The sequence below is a fragment of the Enhydra lutris genome, unplaced genomic scaffold, assembly GCF_002288905.1.
Source record: "Enhydra lutris kenyoni isolate GAN:26980312 unplaced genomic scaffold, ASM228890v2 scaffoldscaffold38, whole genome shotgun sequence".
Taxonomy (NCBI): Eukaryota; Metazoa; Chordata; class Mammalia; order Carnivora; family Mustelidae; genus Enhydra; species Enhydra lutris.
In genome coordinates this window covers 2,810,727-2,832,379 of record NW_019154122.1, presented here as the reverse complement: position 1 = coordinate 2,832,379, position 21,653 = coordinate 2,810,727, and the positions used below count along the sequence as shown (strand labels likewise).

The window sequence follows — 21,653 nt, the reverse complement described above, 5'->3', positions numbered from 1 at the left end:
AGCTGCTGGCTTTGTTTCAACACTTCCACTCATTTCTCTTGACTTGGTTCTCAATTCAGGCTCATGGCCAAAGAGAAAAATCGAACACTGTGCAGGCTAGGTTTTGTCGACACTGAGGCAAAACAGTCACCAAGTCTAAAAGAGCCATCGTCTCCAAGGTTGGGGATGCTCTGTCCTGAGAGTAAACAAGTGTCACGTGTAAGTTGTGCCCACATCAGCTCATGAAAATGCATTTTAAGAGATTATACTCAAGTGTTAAGATTATTTTAGTTGTGAAATGCTAACTATTATCAGGAGAATAGGGAGCCAGAAAAAAAAAAGTCTTGAGCACATTTTCTGTACATACTTTCCTGACAATCTAAAAACCATCAGAATATCCTTCGTGAAGCCTTATCTGATCTGTTAGCAGATGATGGTGACGGTGATCAGACTTGTGATTACTTATAGATTTTTTCCTTTAGAGAGGCTGTTGCTCTTGGACTGAATGCCATTAGAAGCATTTCCGCCACGTGGATACAGATTATCTGCTGCACATGTGTGCCTCCAGGCTGGCTTCCCATTCTTCCCCAACTGCACACTTAGGGAAGGAAACACTCATTTCATGTTAGTTATAAGTAAACCATACAGAAAGCAAAATCAGACTACAAATTACTTAATACTGATTTTTATCACCTCCTACCTTCCCAATGCTGACCTCACTCCATTCCCCGCAACCTCTTTATTATTTTTTTTGAGAAAAACATTTTTCTTGTATAATTCTCCTCTAACATTTGTGGGCCTTCCCCCTCCACTTTCTTTAAGACACTGAACTAAGCTCCTGGAAATTTCAGGGGAAAAAAAAAAAAAATCAGTGCTGAAACTAGAGGCAGATCTATAGTCAAAGCAAACAGTTTTCATATATATCACCCAAAGGGTTAAATTAGAGGCTGCAAACAGTTTATAGGATTAGCACTCTCTTCCCTTTCTTCTTGCCTTTGGTTCTGAGAACCTTAGAGATCAAGGTCACAGGCAGATTGTAAGGGACAAGGTGAATGGAGGCTACTTTCGGGACTGACTCTTCCCCCTTAGATGAAGATACAGGAGCAGGGACAGAAACTGCTGCAGTTTCATGAGCCAAAGGCTACTAATGTCTAGCCCAAACTTCAAAGGAAAAGAAATCCTAAATGTATGATTATCTTTTAATCGCTGGCAAGTCATAACTGCACTTTTTCATGAAAACACTAACATACTAAACACACAGCTCCACTTCTCAAGCCCTCGTTTTCCAACTAAACTGAATCTTCAGGTAACTTTAAAGAACGGTGCTAAAGCAGAGAAGCAAAGTTGGAACATCTGAATTTAAATGAATTTTGCCAGCAACTGTTACATAACCTGGAATGTCACCTTAGGAAATAAATGGACATAGTACTTCCGAGTGTCAGAAGCCATACTTGCATTATTAACACCGTTCCTCCTTGCTTTATGAAATAGGTTAATTCCTAAAAATCCACTGAACATAAAATTTTTACAGACCAGGTGGATTTCCTACTGACGACAAACTACTCTCAATCAAAGACGCCTTAATAATCTTTGATTGCTCTCCACTAGTTTTTGTTTTGAAGTAAATTCCTCAGTGGACTAGTGATTCTACCACATACTCGGATATCTTGCTAAATTAGCTTACTATAAATGAGATGTAGAATGTGGCTTGTTCTAAATTTTTTCTAGATTGCCATCAGCCTTGTTCCTAAAAGATTTGATTATCAAGACAAAGTAGGAAAAGAGAGAATATAGATTACACAAATGTGGAAACTCATGTTCTGATTTTGCAGAACTTAGTCCTTTTCAGTCATTCATTACAAAGTTCTTCTTCTACAAATAAATGACTTTAAGCCAACTTCAGGTAATTCCAAGTGAAAAACAAAAACAAAAACCACTGCAGGAATCTAGTTTCCAAGGAACACTTGACAGAAAAATTAATGTGTTAAAATTTTTGGTGTCACTAACTTTATAATTTTAAAATGTGTGGCGTATCTTGATTTTAAAACAAAGGATGTTTTAAATAACTTTATGAACCCACTCCCAAGTTTTTTGGTTTTCTACAACCTCTAGTCTTAGAGAAGAACTTACAAGGATATGCAGGACTTGTCTAGGCATAGCTGGCTCAGAACTGAGACACTGATTTATAACCCAATGAGGGTTCTGGGGATCTAAGAAAGCATTTGGGACAAAGCAGCAGTAAGGCCTGATTCTGATAAATCTAAAATGTGTTTTAATGTTTGCTCTTCATTTTGTAAGTAACTGAAGTCCTGCATAAAATTTCACACAAAGGGGAAATACTTCAAAGTGGTAACCATTTCCTAATGTAACATGAAACCACCTTTTTCGATCTTAAGGATTAAGAAAATTGATGTTACATTTATAAAATAAAAGAGAATCAAAATACCCACAATCATTTTGGCAAAATCTATACCATTTAAATTATTTTATAAATAATTTTCACACTGAATATGGCAGGTACGCAACTAAAGGAGATTTCATAACCCTAATTTGTAGAAAATGTTCCGTATGATATTTTTTACCTATGTCCTTCTTCAAGTGTGAGTGCTCCAATACATGCTAGTGAAAAAAAAGACCAAAATTAGCATCAGCACAAGGATTTTCAGTTAATACTGCAAATAGAGTCACCAGGGAAGAGAAGGCCAGAATAAAGGAAATTCAAATATGTGACTAAATGAGGAAACCCTTGAGACATACAAAATCAAACTGTATTACTTACCAAACCTCTACACCATCTCCTGATAAATATCCAAGGAAAAATGTGGGAGATCTAAAATGTATCATACACGGGCAAAGAGAACACTTTAATAGCCCTCCTCCTAAATAACAATTCAAAATGAAAAATTTTTAGACACAAGTCAATGAAGTATAATTATTTTGAAGTCTTTTATAAAATCTCTAAACTTATGAATAAATTCCCAGTTTTCTAATTCTGAGGATGCTAAAATCCTTTGAAAAAGAATAAAAGCAAAACAAAACAAACAAAAATCACTGAAATAAAGGTGGGGGGGGGGACCCAACACAGAACATGGGGAGGAGGGAGATTGAGGTGAAGAAAGAGAAACACCAAACTTAAAACAGAAAACAGGAACGCTCTACAACACTCTGGCATTCTAGTTTTGAACAAACCAGTTACCGGGTGTCTGAATCATGGCTCTACTACAAAATGTTCCTGCATCTCAAGTGTCCCCATCTGTGAAGCTGTGAAAATTAAAACAGACCGCCCAAAAACACTTGGCACAAATACTTGACATGCACTAGGCACTTAACAAATGGTAGTGCTATGCGCAACACACGTAATTCACCTAAGTAGTTTTTTTAGTTGGCTGTTATTTTTCATTTTGCAAGAGCAAAAGCAGGGATCTCCCTGACTGGCTGCAGTTGAGTCCAGATTTTAAGAATGTATCTAATGATACCTAACTTTCACAACTGCTTTAGGTAAATTCTTTAAGATGTTGTCTGGACGCAGAAGTCGCGGGCCTACATAGAAGGTCGCTCTCTTCTCCTTGCCTGGAACCAACTACTGCTACTGGTGTCAGAAGGAGATGGTAGGCAGCGCGCCCTTGCACACTGTGTCCGCGTGCTAAATGAAGGGTGAACTGAAATGTTCAAGATTGCTCTGGGGATAATCAAAGCGACCAGGTTACACTTGCAAGTACAAAATCAACTTCTTTCCTCTGAAGCTTCTGTAAATATACAGAAGGAAACATGAATCAATCACAAAATACGGAAAAGGAAGTAGTCTACGATGCTGAGGGCAGGGCAAGAGAAGCACACAACAGCAAATTTCTCCAAACTTAAACCTTATATTCTAGAATAAACCTTTTGCTCTTTTAAGCTTGTCATTCAAACCCTTCCCACAATAAATCTAATGTAAGAAAAGATTTTGTCTCTCACTCTAAAAAGCTACGTACATATTTGTAGAGAAAGATAAAAAGGAAAGGAAGTCTTAGTTCTCCTACTTGCTTTGTCACACACTAGCTGCACAACCCTGGCTAAGCCTGTTTTCCCACTGGTAAAACTGGGATACACTAACACTACTACCTAACTCAGGAGTTACTGCGAATACTCAAGAAATGGAAAGCACTGAGGTTCGTGCGTCTGGTACACAGGAAGTCAATGAATGGAGCTATTCCTTGACTACGGTGAGGAGTGTTGGATTAGGTATCAAGTCAAAGGTCGGAATATCAAGAAGCCTTTCTTCTGCACTTTCCACAGGAAGAGACAGCTGGAGCGCAGATGTCATAAGGAGGCAAGTCTAATGGACTTCATCTAAGGTAGTTTATCACCATGACTAGAGAAAAAACTCTTTAAAACAATCTCACGTGTAGTATGGATGACTACTGCAGTAACATTACAGTACATTTACTTTCAGAAAACACAGAAGCATGTGAAAATCTATGTACTCACCCGTGCAATTTTTAGGCCAGGACTGGCCAACTAGGTTGTTTGCTACTATTTGGTCTACATTCTCTACCAGAGCAGGCAACCCCTCTGAGTCACGAGGTTCACCTCAAAATCTGACAGCAAACCCTCATAACCGAATGATTAATTCCGACCCTTCTGCATTTTCTTACATATCGTTACCCACAGCACCTAGATAACAAGGTACAATACAATCTTGTCGAACTGCCGTTTAATTAATTCTAAATACTTCTGGGAGTTCTGGCTGGAGTCTAAAAAGTCATTCAGTACACGGCGTTTATGATAACTCTGCCATGTATTCCGGTTACTTCACAAATGAACACCGCAATCCAAGTCTCTTAAGAAAATGGAATGATCTCCAAAATAATTGCTAGGGAGGAATCGAGTAACCTGGACAAGGGCAGTATAACTTTCCTCAAGCTAACAGTAAAGGTTTAAGTAGAATCACAGTCAGATTAGGAAAGGAATAAAAGGTCTGAAAGGGGAGACAAGAAGTATATGAAAGGCCTCAAATGTCAAGAACTTAGATTTGTGACCATGATGTAACAGGAATGCTGGCATTTGTGAGAATTCCGGCAACTGTATAGGACAAAGAGGGCAGTAGAAGAGACTGAGTAGGACAATTAGGAAGAGGTCAAACAATCTAGGAAGAGACTTACAAATCACAGAGCAATGCCTTTTTCACCTTTAAGGCTTGGCCTTGGGGGTCAAGAAGACTAAATGCGAATTTTTTCCCCTTTAATAGATCACTAGCTCCAAATGGGGAAAAGACTGTCTTACTCCCACTGCTGTATTTTTAGTACCCAGAATATTATCTAAAGGTGGCGTTCCCAAATTACTATCTAGATCTGAATGTAAACGCTGCTGTAATGAGTAAAATGTAATTCACTTAGGAGATATTGCTGAATTCCTAGAATGTTTTAATATATGTTTAAATGTTTCAAATATTTTTTTTTCATTTATGTTGAAATCTAAACATTTAAATGTTTTAACACAAGTTTTCCAATGAACTCCAGTATTACAGTGTAACTGTATAACTGGTCTGATACCTTTTCCTACATTGGTTCCAAGTCATTCTCTTAGAAGATAAAGAACTGCCACCCTAGGATAGTAGATTAATGACTAAAGAAATTAAGGAAAAAAATCCATAGAAGAATAAGCATAACTTGATTAACAGAAAATCCAATAGAAGTAACCTGTAAGATCAAGAGGTGCTGCCCGAACACATGAACTCTTCTTGGCTGGTCTATAAAGCTTTGTTCCTCATGCCGGATGCTCTGCCTTGTATCCCCAGTTGCCAGTACAGGGCAGGAACATATGTATTCATTAAGCGTCTATTAAATGAACAGAAACTGGTAACTATTTTTCAACATTATCAAGTTCCATGTGGTCTGGAGGTACGTATGAGAGTGAAAGATTGGGGTGAGAGATAGAAAACCCAGTAGTCCTAACAGTGCTTGAAGAAAGACACAGGGAGGGGACATTATGGGGACAAGGAAATCCACAGAAGTGTGGATCAGACCAAGCCAGCAAAAGCCAAAGAAGTTTTGAGGTCTGCCTCAAAAATAACAAGATCAAGGACAGTGATGGCAAGAAAAAAGGTAACTGAAATGACAGGAAGGTCACTGATGCCATTAGCACCCTGGTTTGCCTGAAAAGCAATGAAAATATCTGTGATTACAAATCTTGTAGGCAGAACATAGAGGGATGGAGCCCCAGAGCACCCAAGGGTGCTTTAGTTCATCAGATGTCTATCTGGAACAGAAGCTGGTCTTGGTGCTAAGTTTAACTAGAGCCAGTCTGACTTTGATGACTACCTTCCAGGTCATTAAATAAATCCCAGTTCTGACATTGCTGAATTACTTATCCACCAGCTGTGTGCATGTATGTGTGTATATACATATACACATACATACAAACATACACACAGAGGCTATTACTATTAGAGAACAGATTTTTCCAAAGTTAACAGGCAGTCAGTCAGAATGCCACTCAACTCTGCTTGGGTAAACTCAAAGGCTTCTTTCTCCAGGAATCAAAGTGAGAGGAAAACTACCAGGACTTAAGTTCTGATTCTGCTCTAGCTTTATTCTGTAACCCTAGTGTAGGCAAATCCTGTGAGTTATGTAGTGAAATGGAAACAATAATACCCCACTTCTAAAATGCACACACACAAATGGAAAGAGAACTGCAAGTAATCAGAAAAGTGTTAAAAAAAAAAAAAAAAGGATAATCAGCACTACACAAAGCCATGGTCATGTATGCGCCCAGCATACTTCATGACCTTCAGGTAGCCACTTCAAAGACATAAAAGAAAGCCAGGAAAGGTACAAAACAGGGCAACTAAGAAGTGTTTACAAAAATAAAGTGGCTTTTACCTTCAAAGAGTAAGAACTCCAATCTGGAAAGAAAGACAATAAAATTGAATTCCATGTAAAATCATAATGATTGCAGATAAAATACCAACAAGCCAGGCTCCATTTTATTACAAGTAATTTAAAACAAATCCTGAACACTCTAACTAGGAGAGGTTTTAAGACTCATAAAAGGAAATCGCGAATCAAAGATGTTTGTGGCTTTTTTGTTACAAGTACAAAAAAAAAGAGCAGTTTGAAAAATCATACACAGGTTTAAGAAGCATCGTTCGATTACTGGAGGCTGCTCGTTAGCATTTCTTTCCAAAGGGAAGTTGCACAGCTATTCAGGGGCGATCAGTAGTTTTACTATCACAATAAAACATAGTTCTTAAGCTCTTACTCCTAGAACTAGTTTTTGGCCCCATCTTTAGTTCTGAGCTGGGAAGACCACCAGTCTAACATAGTAGTTAGCAGGATCCAATTTATTCTATTATTTCAAAGAAGCGCAATGACATTTACCCGACAAGACAGCAAAGAGCAAGTAAAATCCAGAAGGCAGTACAGGGGGTGATTAAAATGTAAACTGGGCTATCAGCCCCCCGCCCCCGGGGTCCAATACCAGATTGGCTACTTGTGCTCTGGAGGTCTTAGACCACACTATCTCCGGACCTCCGTTTCCACACTTAAATACTTAAGTTCAAGTAACTTTAAAAGAATGACAGCCCATTGGAGATACTCAGTATTAGCCCTTCTGTCAATGTGTTTTTGACTGAAACTGTGTCAACACGTTAACTTCAGTTCTCTCTTGCTGCCTGAAGTTCCAGCTGGCAGCCACAGGTCTTAGCGAACTTTGGAAAAAGGAGAAGGTTCATGAGTGAAAAGTTAAGAAGCTGCAGGCTGTGAAGGAGGGTAAGCTGGTGGGTTAAACCACAGTCTTATGACAATGTAGTCCGGAGTCTTTTTGGAAAAGGGGCCATCGTATCTTTTCTTTCTCAAGCACCTCAGCAGTGGCTCCTGTCACGTGTATTAAAATCCTGTAATACCGTGACAAGAAATGTATTATCAGACACTAGACTCATCAGCTTCAAAAAGACAATAGTGAAGTACGAAAACAGCCTGATCACATAGGGAACTTTACGAGTTAAGGAAATGGAGAAGAGTAATTGTTAGTAAATCTATCCCATTTGCACGAAGGAGCATCTGTATGTCTGTTTATCCTCAGGGAGGGAAGAAATGTTTCAGAGGACTGTTTACTAGTTCAATCACGACCAGAGATTTCGCACTGAAAGGTTGAAAGTTTTCAGTAATAGAAAGATAAAAATATAAGAAAACCTACCTTCACACTTGTTCTTTCAGATTCAGTCACCTCTTTATATTATTTATATGTTCTTAAAAATTGAACTGTATAGGTTAAAATTCTTAGGATCAACTTACTTTGATCATATCCAGTGGGCACTATATTTTTAGTTAGCTAAACAAAAAAAAAAAAATCATGACACAATTTACAAACTTTTCTGCTCACCAGGATAACTGAAATCATACACATTATTCATGTGTTCCAATTATGAGCTGAAACAGGAGCACAAAATAGCTTTTAAGTTTCCAGTGGTGTTTCTGGAAGATTTGGTTTGATGACTGTCGCTACGATTTATAAATCTATTACTGCCTCCCAGAATCTAATCTGAATTCTTTGAAGATAATGGTCACAGATTACCACGGATTACTAATATAGTCCTAACTCTGAACACACAGAACACTCAATGGTTGTGAAATGAATGGATCACGAATCAACCATCAACGTTAGGTATAAACTACACTTTTTAATAAATAGCTGACTTTGAGCCAATTATCTAGATCTGGTCGATGATGTACTAAGATTGATCCACTTAATATCCCTCCTTAAGCATTAATGCCTTGATGGAGATGTTTACTGCACTTTCTGAAAAGAAAAACAAGTTAATTACCTTCATAATACCTTTCAAAGGTAAAATCCAGAATGGGAATTTTTGGTAGTTCCTACTACTATTGAGAGCTCACACTACAGAGAAATAAACTAGCAGCTACTGTCCATATTTTTGCCATCTTTCTTTTAAGGTGAAAAACATGTTACATTAATAAAATAAGATTAAGAATTTTCAACACCAGAAGACATGAAGATGTCTTAATTTGGGTTTATTATCTCATTAGAATTATTTAAATGTTTTTTCAAATGTTTATTGATTAAACAAGATGACAAATTATATACTGAGACTTTGAGTGTTCAGCTGGTAGACTACAGTTACTCAACCTTCTTTCTTCAAGGCTACTACATCCATCTACAGACACTTAAATATATCTTGCCCTAGACAAAATCTCTGGGTAAATTTCAAGAGCACTTATCATTGCTTTGACCTATTGTCCAGATTAAGATAAAAGCAACACTAAAATTAATGCATAAGTGTTATTTTTTTTTAAAGATTTTATTTATTTATTTGACAGAGAGAGATCACAAGCAGGCAGAGAGGCAGGCAGAGAGAGAGGAGGAAGCAGGCTCCCTGCTGAGCAGAGAGCCCGACGCGGGGCTTGATCCCAGGACCCCGAGATGATGACCTGAGCCGAAGGCAGTGGCTTACCCCACTGAGTCACCCAGGCGCCCCATATAAGTGTTATTTTTTAAAAAGAAATTAACACTGTCTTTTCAGGTAACATTGGCCAGATTATTAATGTAACATTTCACATTATTAATAACCTCCCTCTGGCAGACATTTCATCTACACCAAAACAAAACTAACCTTGTGGAAATTTTGTTAAGAACTAGTTTTCTTAGAACCAGGCCAACTGGGGCACCTGGGTGGCTCAGTGGGTTAAAACCTCTGCCTTCGGCTTAGGTCATGATCCCAGGGTCCTAGGATCGAGCCCCACATCGGGCTCTCTGCTCAGCGGTGGGCCTGCTTCTTCCTCTCTCTCTCTCTGCCTGCCTCTCTGCCTACTTGTGATCTCTGTCAAATAAATGAATAAAATCTTTAAAAAAAAAAAAAAAAAAAAAGAACCAGGCCAACTGATCAGTTACAAACTCAAAGAAATGACTTGAGAACTTAGGCAGAGTAAATGAGCTTTTAGGCTCCTCCCCAATATGGTGTCACATTACTATCATGGTGACCTTAAATTCAGGACTGATGAACAAAGAATCCCTGATTCTATTCTGAAATACCCATTACTTTGAGCAATGGCTCAAATTACACAATCAAGATTGTATCTTCTACAATCAAGATAGTAACAGTTCTTAAGAATTAACAGGCTTTTAACAAAACTACCGATTGCTACTGACCTATATATTTTCTATATGGCTCAGATTTTCATGAAATGGGACAGTAGTAAAGAAAATACCTGGAATAATCTAAAGCCATTATTAATTTACCTAGAAAAGTATTCTAAGGCCTTTTCTCCTCCTGTATCAGGGAGAGTATCTTTGTTAAGAGTGCGTAAGCAGGTCTTACGCACCACCATGCTGGCTACTTTTATGCATAATTTTGTGTTCTTGTGCATGTGTGCACACACGCACACACTCAGGTCAGATATAAGTGAAGTTGTTTAACAACCTCTTTCACTAAGTCCTTGAGAAATGGAGAAGGGGGGCACCTGGGTGGCTCAGGTGGGTAAGCGACTGCCTTCGGCTCAGGTCATGATCCTGGAGTCCTGCATCAGGGCTCCCTGCTCAGCAGGGAGTCTGCTTCTCCCTCTGACCCTCCCCCTTCTCATGCTCTCTAATACATACATGAATAAATAAATCTTTAAAAAATTTTTAAAAAAGAAAAGCGGAGAAGGGCTGAAATCAAATATTAGATGATGGGAATGGCTTAATATACCAATAGTTTAAAAATGCTTAAATGCTACTTCAGATGGGGGGGTGCCTGATAGTAGAGCATGTGACTCGATCTCAGGGTCCTGAGTTCACGCCCCACATTGGGCGTGGAGCGTATGAAAGAGAGGAGGAAAAGGAAGAGGAAAAAGAAAGGAAAGGAAGAAAGGAGGAAAGAAATAGTACAGACAGAACTCAAGAATAAAAATAAGTTTGGATTTTGTGAGTAAAATATGCTGAAGTGAAATTTAAAAAATTTAAGTCATTTGAAAAGTGGCACCCCTTTCTGAATCAAGTATAATCTTGCCTAGGTGAAAACTAGCTTTCTCAGATATTTTGGCCTAGATTTTTATAGATGAATGATGGATGAGAAAACAAATGACTGAACTATTAACGTAACACACACATAAAAGGACACTTTAGCAATCCACTTTAATCTAGGAGAAAATTATTTTAAATTCAAACTAGGTTGGCTTTATTTTAGGCTTACAGGGCTTTAAGGTAAACAAATTTTCTTGTAAAAGTAAAAATTTTAAAGTAAACATAAAATTTAAGATTTAGGGGCACCTGGGTGGCTCAGTGGGTTAAGCCTCTGCCTTCGGCTCGGGTCATGATCCTGGGGTCCTGGGATCAAGCCCCCGAATTGGGCTCTCTGCTCAGCAGGGAGCCTGCTTCCCTTCCTCTCTCTGCCTGCCTCTCTGCCTGCTTGTGATCTCTGTCAAATAAATAAATAAAAATCTTAAAAAAAAAAAAAATTTAACATTTAATTCTAACCTCACGTTAGGCCTATTTCTAACCCGGTAGTTAAGAGTGTACACTTGGAGTCAGGAAGAAAAGGGTTTGAGTCCTGGCTTTGCCACTTCACAGACAGGTGAACCACCAGCTATATGTAACAAATTACATAATCTCGATCTCTGAATTCCTCACATGTAAAGTAAGGACAATACCACCTACCTGAAAGGGTTGTTGATTACATAAAAATACATAATGTGAGGCCATTCTTCAGCACAGTGGCTGGTACAAAATACTTACACCACAGTATGACTAACCTACCATTAAAAAAGCTTGGCTAAGGGGGCGCCTGGGTGGCTCAGGGGGTTAGGCCTCTGCCTTCGGCTCAGGTCATGATCTCAGGGTCCTGGGATCGAGCCCTGCATCGGGCTCTCTGCTCAGCGGGGAGCCTGCTTCCCCCTCTCCCTCTCTGCCTCCTTGTGATCTCTCTCTCTCTGTCAAATAAATAAATAAAATCTTAAAAAAAAAAAAAAAAAGCTTGGCTAAGGAAAGGAAACAGCAGAGTATTTATTTTCCATATTTCATCTGTTTTTATTTTTCAAAATAAAGTTTTAGAGTTGAAAATCAGATATTTTGCCACATTTATGAAGGACTACCTATCTTCTAGTCCCTCTGTAAAAAATGGATACATACACCTGCCATTTCTATTCCTCATGGAGGATTTCCCATCTGTTGCTCTTAATCCATATGAACTGCTTCTAAAGTCACCTTTAGTGATTTTCTTCCTTAATCTGCTTTGGCCACCACCCACTCAAGGTTTACTTTGATCTAATTAGTGAACGTCAACCATGGTTTTTCTTTCAGAGTTCAACATTTCAAGAAAAAGAAAACCACACAGGTATTCTGTAGTAACCTATCAACTTTCCCCTTTCTGAGGTTTCAGTACTTATTTTATCTTCCATGACTCTTATAACCTGCTTTCTGGTCTAATTCCTAAATAAATATCCCAGAACATTTCCTCAGTGACCTGGTCTTTTTTGCTTTTTCCTTCCTGTTGCTATTTTCCACCAATTTCCTCAAACTTTAATATTAAAGCCTGTTTTTCTAAACTCATTTCATTTTCTTGAAGATGGGCTCCTAACCTTTCCTTTCAATCCTGAACACTCTAATATTTGTGGTGGCCTTCGCCAAAGTTTTTAATCTCCGACTAGATCCAACTAGACCAACCAGATCCTGCAAACCACTGCACACATCTATTGCTGATACCTTTTCTACTAAGGTCTACTCTGAATCCCCAGGGAGTGTGAGATAATCTATTGCTCAAAGTGTCCTCAGGGACACCGGTATCACCTAGAAGCATGTTAGAAATGCAAATTCTTGCCCCATCTCAAACCCACTGAATTATAATCTGTATTTAAAAAAAAAAAAATCCCCCGAGATATCCACCCATACTGAAGTATGAAAAATACTGTTGAATGATGAATTGTGACCTAAACAGTTTTTAACTAGAAAATTAAAATCATCATCGTTAAGTTCTTTCAAAATTATTTTGACAGATGCAACAAATGGTCTCATTTACCTTTTTTCTCACATTTTGGAAAGTCAAACAGAAATGACATTACAACTAACAAACTTACATTACTCTTCATTATTTTTTAAAAATTGTGATAACAATATTAATTATTGGTTGTATTTAGACAGATCAAATTTCTCCATACCAACTCTACATAAATATGATTAATCTGGTAAGGTTCTGCTTCTTAACAGGAAGCATGAAAAGTTTCAATATGACCAGTCAATGCTAAACACAGATGATCTAACCACAAATTCTGTTACATCATAACCTGCCAGAAGTATACCCAAGTTGCTCTGACCACATCAATTCAGCAAAAAATATAAACCCCTTTATAATTAACAGGTTCAAATGAAAAGTTTTAATAATACCTTGATCAATATAAAAACACAAAAATTGCAAAATAGTGATTTCGCTGATAAAAACAGTAATGGCTTTTTAAAACATATGAACTGCTGTTTCTACTACTTAAAAACCTAGACAACTGAAATTTGCAGTTTTAAAGGATTCTTGGCTTTAGTATTGAAAGTACAGGCATGGCTTTGTCTCCGAATTCTATTAAAAAGTGCTTGATACAGTGTATGAGATCTTCAATAATGGAATATTTTCAAAGTTAAGGAAATATTTTCCCTTTTGTCTATCTGAAAACTGAGGTTGAGCTCCTGCCCCCACTCCCAATATTATCATCCTTGACAATACTGATCCTCACCGTTTACCTTTGTGGAAAATAATTTTAAAGTGATCAAACCTCATGTTATTTTAAAGGCATGACTTGAGTTGTACAATTATATGACTAATTTAACCTCCGACTCTCTTAATAAATGGATAGCTGGGCCTAAAACTCACCCTTTGGGAATTCTAAGTAAATAGTTGAATAAAACACTACTCATTAGTGGTTTTTTGGGGGTATTAGTTTTTGAGGAAATGCTTATATATGATCCACAATTTCAAGTTTCAGTAAACAGAAATGTGATTTTCATAGCTACAGGCAGAAAATACTCCTTTATGCAAATATAATACACCCCACTGAAAATATCTAATAAAATCTAATTATTTCTAAAATTAAACTAAATATATTCAGGGCTTCGAGTAGCGCCCAAAGATACCAATAGAGCCTAAGCTTAAAATGATCAGCAAAAGCAACCTCTTATTTTTGGAAAAAACACACCATAAATCAGTAAGCTGCCCCACCCCATCCCCAGCTCTGTCAACACCAAGTTTAGATATTTTTTTGGTTACAACATTCCTTCTTGTCTCCGAATGATCTGTTGATTTTGGACAAAAGAAAAACAAACAACAAAATCTTTCTGGAAAATACTAACCTAGAGGAGTTATTCTGTCTATTCCTTATGTTAAAAACAGCAGGAAAAAAAAAACAAGAAACAGTAGGGTAATCACTTTTTCTTTCCTACAAGCTCACATTCATTTAACAATCTTCATTCAAAAGAGACAAGGCAGAATATATTACTCTTCCTTCTGAAGAGTTTCTTACTCAATTTGTTTATAGATCACTATGTCCCTAGCACTTTCCTCCTAGGTCTTTTGGCTATTAATGGTACAGTTTGCAGAAAAATGAGCACATTTCTTCAGGTAAATTTCCATTTGGTGTTGCAGAACTTCTACCTCTTTGACTGATAAAGAACTAAGTACACCCTCAAGGGAAAGAACTCACAAGAAAAATTACTGTATTAGGGCTCTCCTCAAGAGTATGGGATCAATATGAAAACAGAAACCCTTATCAAGTTTGAAGAACTCACTCCCAACATGGTGCGTCTTGTATACTGGAGACATTTCCCAATGATGCGCCTAAACCCTTCAACACAGCCTTCCTCAAATATTCCCTCACCACTTCTTCACTTGCTGGCATGTTGTGTCAAGGGGCCAAGAACACGGGGAATAAAATGCCTTCTGAAAGCACTGTACAGGTGTTTCCCTTTGCCCGCCTCTGTATGTTTTCTAGATCATTTCCAAATGGATATGCCACAATTTCATCAGAAAAACTTTACTGGCAAACTTTTATGCCAAAAGCCAACATTCCCATCTTAAACCTGAAGACCCAGCTCTAACCCCCAGTAAAGCTACTTCCTGACATTTTAATAGACCCCCTCAAGTTCAGCTCTTTTGTTTTTACTCCTTCCCACTCCCTCACTGTCTTCTTTCAAGCCAGTACCCAATACCTAGTACTAAATGTGAAGACAGAACTCCATTTGACCACAAAAGTCTCAATTACAGAACTACTGAATCTGTTTTACACAATCGAAACCATCACACCCCACCCAAAATCACCAACACAACATTTTGAACATGTTCGATTTTATTAAAAATATTTAACATTGTACAAATATTCCAATACAGTTATGGTACCTGAACACTGTACCAAAAACATGATTTTTATTAAACTGCTGATTAAGTGGTCTTGCAAATGTTCCTACTGTAATATTCTCATATTACTATATGCATATAGCAATGTCATGTTCACAGGAGCTTTCAGCTCAGTTATAGAAATAGCCTTACAACATAGTACTAAACATCTTAGTAGGATTTGTTAAAAGTACAATTCTACCTATGTTACCGAACAGGCTAGAGAAGTTCCTTTTGTCCAGCCATTATAAACGAGAAATCAAGAAAAGCAACGTTCATGGGATCCTACAAAGTTACTACATAAAATGAAAACCCCTGTTTGTATTTGAAGAATTGAAGCTTTCCCCCCACTCCGCAAGGTCTCCCTTCCTGATCCCATGAAATGCGTTTTGTTGTTAGTATATCAAAGCCACTAACTAGACTTTGTGCTGCAAAGATGAACTCCTCAGAATTACTTGCGTGTTCCTACTGCTTACTATCAAGCTTTCCAAAGAGCACATTATTAGTGCAATCTTTATAATCTTTTCTATCAATGGTACAGCATAAAATGTGTCAGAAGAGAAACAAGTACCTCAACAAAATGATGTAATCACTGCAATTCTTAAAGTATAATTTCATTATAGCAATTTACAAGTAGTCTACGACAAGCTTACAGACAAGATTTCAGAATACTGACTAGCGCGTTTAACACCCAAGATTCATCCTAGACATACGTTCAACCAACAAAGGAGGCTTAAGAATATTAGGGAGGTTCTTCATGTATGAATATTCATAATTACTTTTGATCAGTGATTACGTCATATTATAATTATTTTTTTATATGTTATGGTCAGAAATGCTTAGTTATTAAATTTAATTTCCTTGCTTTATACTTTACTATCATGGAATCCTCTACTGTGAGAGATTTTAATCTTTAATATCATCTAAAAATGGACAAATTCTACCACTACCTACTAATCGCAACAGCTGTCCTGGATTTCAGACAAAACACAAGTTGTTGACAGATTAATGGTTTTGCTATGTTCAAGGTTCTAATATTTAGCTAAGTAATGTCCTCTTGACTCAAAGTCATTATGTCAAATGTATTTTTAAAACAAGCCCTCTCCTGTTTGTGAAACTGCTAGAACTTTTAAGTTTCATTTTACAATGTTAAAATTTTTTGGAAGATTTAAAAAATAATTTTTCCTAGTGTTTATTTAAATCCTCCATCCTATCAACAACTTCTACTTTTGCTAGTATCAGCGTGCAATAAACATCTCTTAAGATGCATTATGTACTCATCTTCCCAATAAAAATGCAAACATAATGAAGATATTAGAGGGATTGAAACCACAGTAAAATAAAGCAAATTTATTGTCTAAAAGTCTTGAGAATTTATCTTGTAAAGTGTCTATTTTCATCACCTAAAATATACCCTGAGTATTTTGTTACTTCATACTTGCAGACCTTTCCTACTAACCTGTACTTTGAGAATAAAAAGTATGAAGTAGTTATTATATGTTCCTATTAAGAACTAAATTATTTAATATTAAAGTCTTACTTGCCTACAAGGCCAACATAAATGCCCACTTATAAAATATGGGCATTTTCCCACACTTAATGTCCCACTACTGATTAAAAAAAAAAATAGGAAAAAAAAAATTTCTTACCAACAATTCCACTGGTTATCGTCCCCAGCGAACCCCACCTAGCAAGTCGACATCATGACATGTCAGGTCAGGGCAGCCTCAACCTCGCTTCCCTGATAGTCAGGTGATAAAAGGAAGGAGTTAAAACAGGAAAAGTACACTTGCAGATTTCTGGATAACATCTGAAAATGGTTAAAAAACAAAAACAAAACAAAACAAAAAACCCAGAGCTTCTGGTAACCTCTAAATAAAAATTACATAAGTATATATATTTAAAAAGAAAAAAAAAACTATTCTAGAAAGATTAACAGTAACTACTTCAAATACTTTAAATATTTATATTCATTACTGACCAAATACATTAAATATGCAGTATTTTTAAGGCTTGGTGTTTGCATTTCAAAATTCAGAACTAATTCACAAGCTACTAGCACAAAAGTAAGCATGCTTGGTTAGTGGATTTGTCATTCTGAATTCTCTAGTCAGTCACCCAATCCACAGGCTTACTGAGAACTAAGTTAACAGAAGCTCCCATTCTTAGAGAAACATAAACACACTTATAAATCCAGTACACTCTTTCTATAAGGCTTTTTCTTAGCTGCTCACTTAAGAGATGCCACACAAAAAGGGACAACACTAACATTTCTTTACATACTTCAGTTGGTTTTCTTTAAGAATACTGGATAGCTCAGTAAACAAAATTCTCTTTGAAAAATCAAAACTGCAAATTTTAACAAATGTAGAACTCTTTACAATTGACAAGTAATAGCCTTATAGCAAGTATTTACTGGAAGGGTTTTGGATTTTACAAATAATACACAATTAATAAAACATAGGTATGATTATCCAAATGGGCAGGAGGCAAATGATGTAATGAGTTTCCAGAATATTATGTGGCTTTATGCTAGGAATGGAATTTTATGTCCCTTCTCTTTTGGAATTTAAAATAGAATTTATTTTGATGCATGCTAATCTTTTTAAAAAGAGGGTTCACCTCCTAAGTCAGATTTCAAATGAGAGAAAAATTGTCTATTAATAGAAAGCATTGGGCTTTCTTATGCAGAATAACCCCAGTAACTAAGAAAACAAAAACAATTATGCTGAACTCTTTGCTTAAAAAAACTAACTACAGAACCGTAGCAACTCAATTTCCTTATCAATTGATCAAATAAACTTGGATTTATTAGAAATCTGGCAACTTATTAGAACTTTTTTGCTTTAAAAAAATTAAAACACTGTCATTTAAATACATACATTTAAGCAACTGCTATAAATGAGTGATCAAATAAAAATTAGCATTCCATTATGGGGAAGGGGTATGTTTAGGTCAGTCTTAGGAAGGTACCTACAAAGAAGAGGTTGGCCTCAATATGAAGTAAATATATTTCCCAACACACATTACTGTAGCAGGCTCATAAGTAAAGCAAATGAATTAGGTTGGGGAACAAAAAAGATGGCGTAAGAGCAGGGAATGAAATTTCCCAGAACTCGTTAAAAAAAATTCATTAAAATAAAGCACCTAATGAAAATCTAAAATAAAGACCTCCTGAATGAACATTTTTCAGGCTTCTGTATTAGATTGTTAAGGTTTATTTCTGTGAAAAGTTAAGCTCCAAATCTATTTTCTCTGCATGCTGCTACAGCAAGAGTTTACAAGATTCAACAAGGGAAAAAGCTCTGAAGTGAGACTTAATGTTCAAAAAGTTGTGTTTTTCTGTGAAATAAAATAGCTACAAAAACCCTATAAAGCAATTATTAGGGGACATCTCTTAGACATATTTTAATAGGTGAGAGTAAAATATTATTTGCAACTAGAGGAAAGGATTTTGTCATGGAACCCAAGTTTTAGTCTTATGTTTTTGCTAGGGCTTATATTTTAGGATGGGTAGGGGAAGCACAATCAATTACTTTTTCAGAATCACTTCTTTACCCATTCCTAATTTTCCTCATGATTACCTTTGTATCTGGTAACATCTAATTTTAAAGAAATACAAACAAATCAAATTTTACTTGTAGATGCTTTCTTCTTCCCAAGAAAAATCGGGATTTAAGTCTAATTTAGACTTATAATAACTACAAATTGTATTTTCAAAGTTTAAAAGCAGCATTTAAAGAATGTTTGGTGTCTTTACTTACATACATGGGCATAAGAAAAACTACTGTATCTAAGCTTTACCAAATAAATACCCATGTTAATTTGGGACAGACTACATAATTCCTTTATGAGTTTCCAAAAACACAAAAGGAATATTAATAAGGTCTTTTAACTTACTGAACTATATAGTAAGTGTACTTTTAAAGAGAGATAAATAATAGACTTTCATCAGTAAATACTAATTTTCTTACTTGAAATCAAGAGAGAAGCCATGAAACTCAAAACACGATCTAAGCACGCTCGTAAGGAACTAAATGGCTTACGGTCCTGAGATCTACTACTGCTGTCCTAAAAGACACCAAACAGGAACAAAACACAAAATAAAGGTGTGATCATTTTAATTCCTCCCTAAATGGCTCATTTTTACAATTTAAAGCATTTTAGACCCACCTAGGAGTAAAACGGAAGAGAAAATTTTATGGTAATTTGAATGTGATCCAGACATTTCTGCACTGTCAAGTTTGGATTCTTTTGTTCCTCTTACTCTCGAGCAAAACTGTCATTATAATAATTCAGAATTTCTAAAGGAAACAGGGAAATAGATGTTATAACTTGGCCAACAAAAATTTAGCCAGGAGGGTAGTAAAAAAATAAGAGCGATATTAACCGAAAGTCAGAAGTATGACTAGTGGATATGTTTACGCCTCTCTTATAAGGCACGAGTGCTTCTCAAAGCAAATTTATGTAGCAATAGGAAATTATATTCCTAAACCAGTAACTGAAGTGGTAGTCACGATTATGTACACTACAATTTAAGTTTAGTCCGCAGTGCAATTGACGCCACAGTACTAGCATTTTTTCCTGTTATACATTCACTTATCCAGCAAATAAGGTCTTCAGACAACAAATTATCCTTTATAGAAAGAATGTGGGTCAAAAATAAATTGCAGTCTGCTTCCCCAACCCCATTTTACTTAACGCAAATTATCCAATGCCTGCAAGAATGTTCAAAAGCCTCTGAACCCGTTTTTATAAAAATAAAGGATAAAATTTCAAAATTAGAAGAGACTATGAGAGAACACCAATCAATAAAGTGCGATTTGGAATAAATACTAGAATTTAGACTAATCCTCAGTCTGATAACCACGATACATATTGGAATAGACAAGAAAATTTGCATGAATTTGATCACTCACATAGGCAGTTATCATTTGAAAACAAGATTCCTTGCAAAGGATTACGAATAAAATAATGTTTTAGGACACAATTGAATTTGAAATAGGTAATGTTTTGAATAGATTTTTTAGTTTTATTGAAATCTTACATGAACAAGAAATTGGAAATACAATCACATCAAAGAACAAATTGTCACGGCTTTGACGTTTAAGCCAAACAAATTTTGTAGGGCAGATTTCAAAAAGGTGTGAAGTTATAACAATTTAAAAACACAGTTAACCTACTTCTAGGAATGCAAAACATACAATCATAGGTTATTTTCAATACAAGAAAACTTAAATTTGTTTGCTTTAATTTCTTAAAACTACTAAGACAAAGCACTAGCTTGGATTTTTATTTACAGCATACTCCATACTCCTATGTCATCTATCCCAAATCCAAAAAAATGAAACTGTCCAAAACCAAAGGTTCTGCAAAATCATGATTTAACAGTGTGCTCAGCTTGTTTTTGAAGCTAAAATGAAGCCTGAAACGATAAAAGCATTGTAACCCCCAGAATAAGGGAACTCTGCAAGCCCAATAATGTCCAAGAGCATTTATGAAAAGAGGAAAAAAAATAAAAAGACTTGAGTATATATACAATAGTGATTTCTTCACCCAATACAAATGGCAGCAAACTGCTACTTAAAGATGAAACAGTTAAGCCAATTTTTTTTTTGAAGAATGTAGATCTAGAGCCAATCGGATCTTGCCAATATCATTTTCAAGCCCTCACTTGTCTATTTCCACTGTTGCCCATAAGTATCCTGATAAAATTCCTGGTTGTCATTATTGTAACCATAGTTACCAGAATAGTCACCACCTTGCTGAAGCGGCTGCTGAGCGATGGGTTGGGAACCCCAGTTCTGTTGGTTGTTGGTCTGACGGCGCTTGGAATCAGGTTGGTTGTACCCATCTGCCTTTCTCTTGCCTCCTACATTGCCCCCACGATTGCCCCGAGATCCACGGGAACCACGGCCTCTCTGCTGTTGTGCAGGACCCCCTCTGCCACCCCTAGAGCCTCTTGGTGGTCCCAAAGGTGCCCCCCTCTGTGAATAGCCAGCTCTACCTCTTGGAGGTGGTGCTCCCCGCCCCCTTGGTGGTGGTGGAGCACCTCGCCCTCCCCTTCCTCCTCCTCTTCCTCTTACTGCATAGCCATCATCATAGCCGTAGTAGGGATCTTCATAGCCTCCACGATAGTCGTGATAATCATAACCATAGTAATCATCATAGTAATCTTCATAGCCATAGTAATCTGGAGGGTAGCCATATCCACCTCTCCCCCCACCACGACCCCGACCTCTAATTGGAGGTGGCATACGAGGAGGAGGGTGATAGTAATAATCTTCATACCTAGCAATGAAGGGAAGGGAGAAAAGAAAAAAACAAA

General features: G+C 36.8%; 1 protein-coding gene across 5 annotated transcripts in view; it reads right to left on the bottom strand.

Moving 5' to 3' along the window:
* Positions 1 to 15,266: 15,266 nt before the first annotated feature.
* LOC111154612 (heterogeneous nuclear ribonucleoprotein R) overlaps positions 15,267 to 21,653 on the bottom strand; it is a 38,816-nt gene continuing 32,429 nt past the window's right edge. For 3 of the 5 annotated variants that reach the window (XM_022514312.1, XM_022514314.1, XM_022514311.1), the window contains one exon: positions 15,267 to 21,616. In XM_022514312.1, coding sequence (XP_022370020.1) covers positions 21,004 to 21,616 — 613 coding nt within the window. In that variant the 3' untranslated portion in view covers positions 15,267 to 21,003. The remainder of the gene's footprint in view (positions 21,617 to 21,653) is intronic. The other 2 variants (XM_022514315.1, XM_022514313.1) reach the window with 1 other exon arrangement.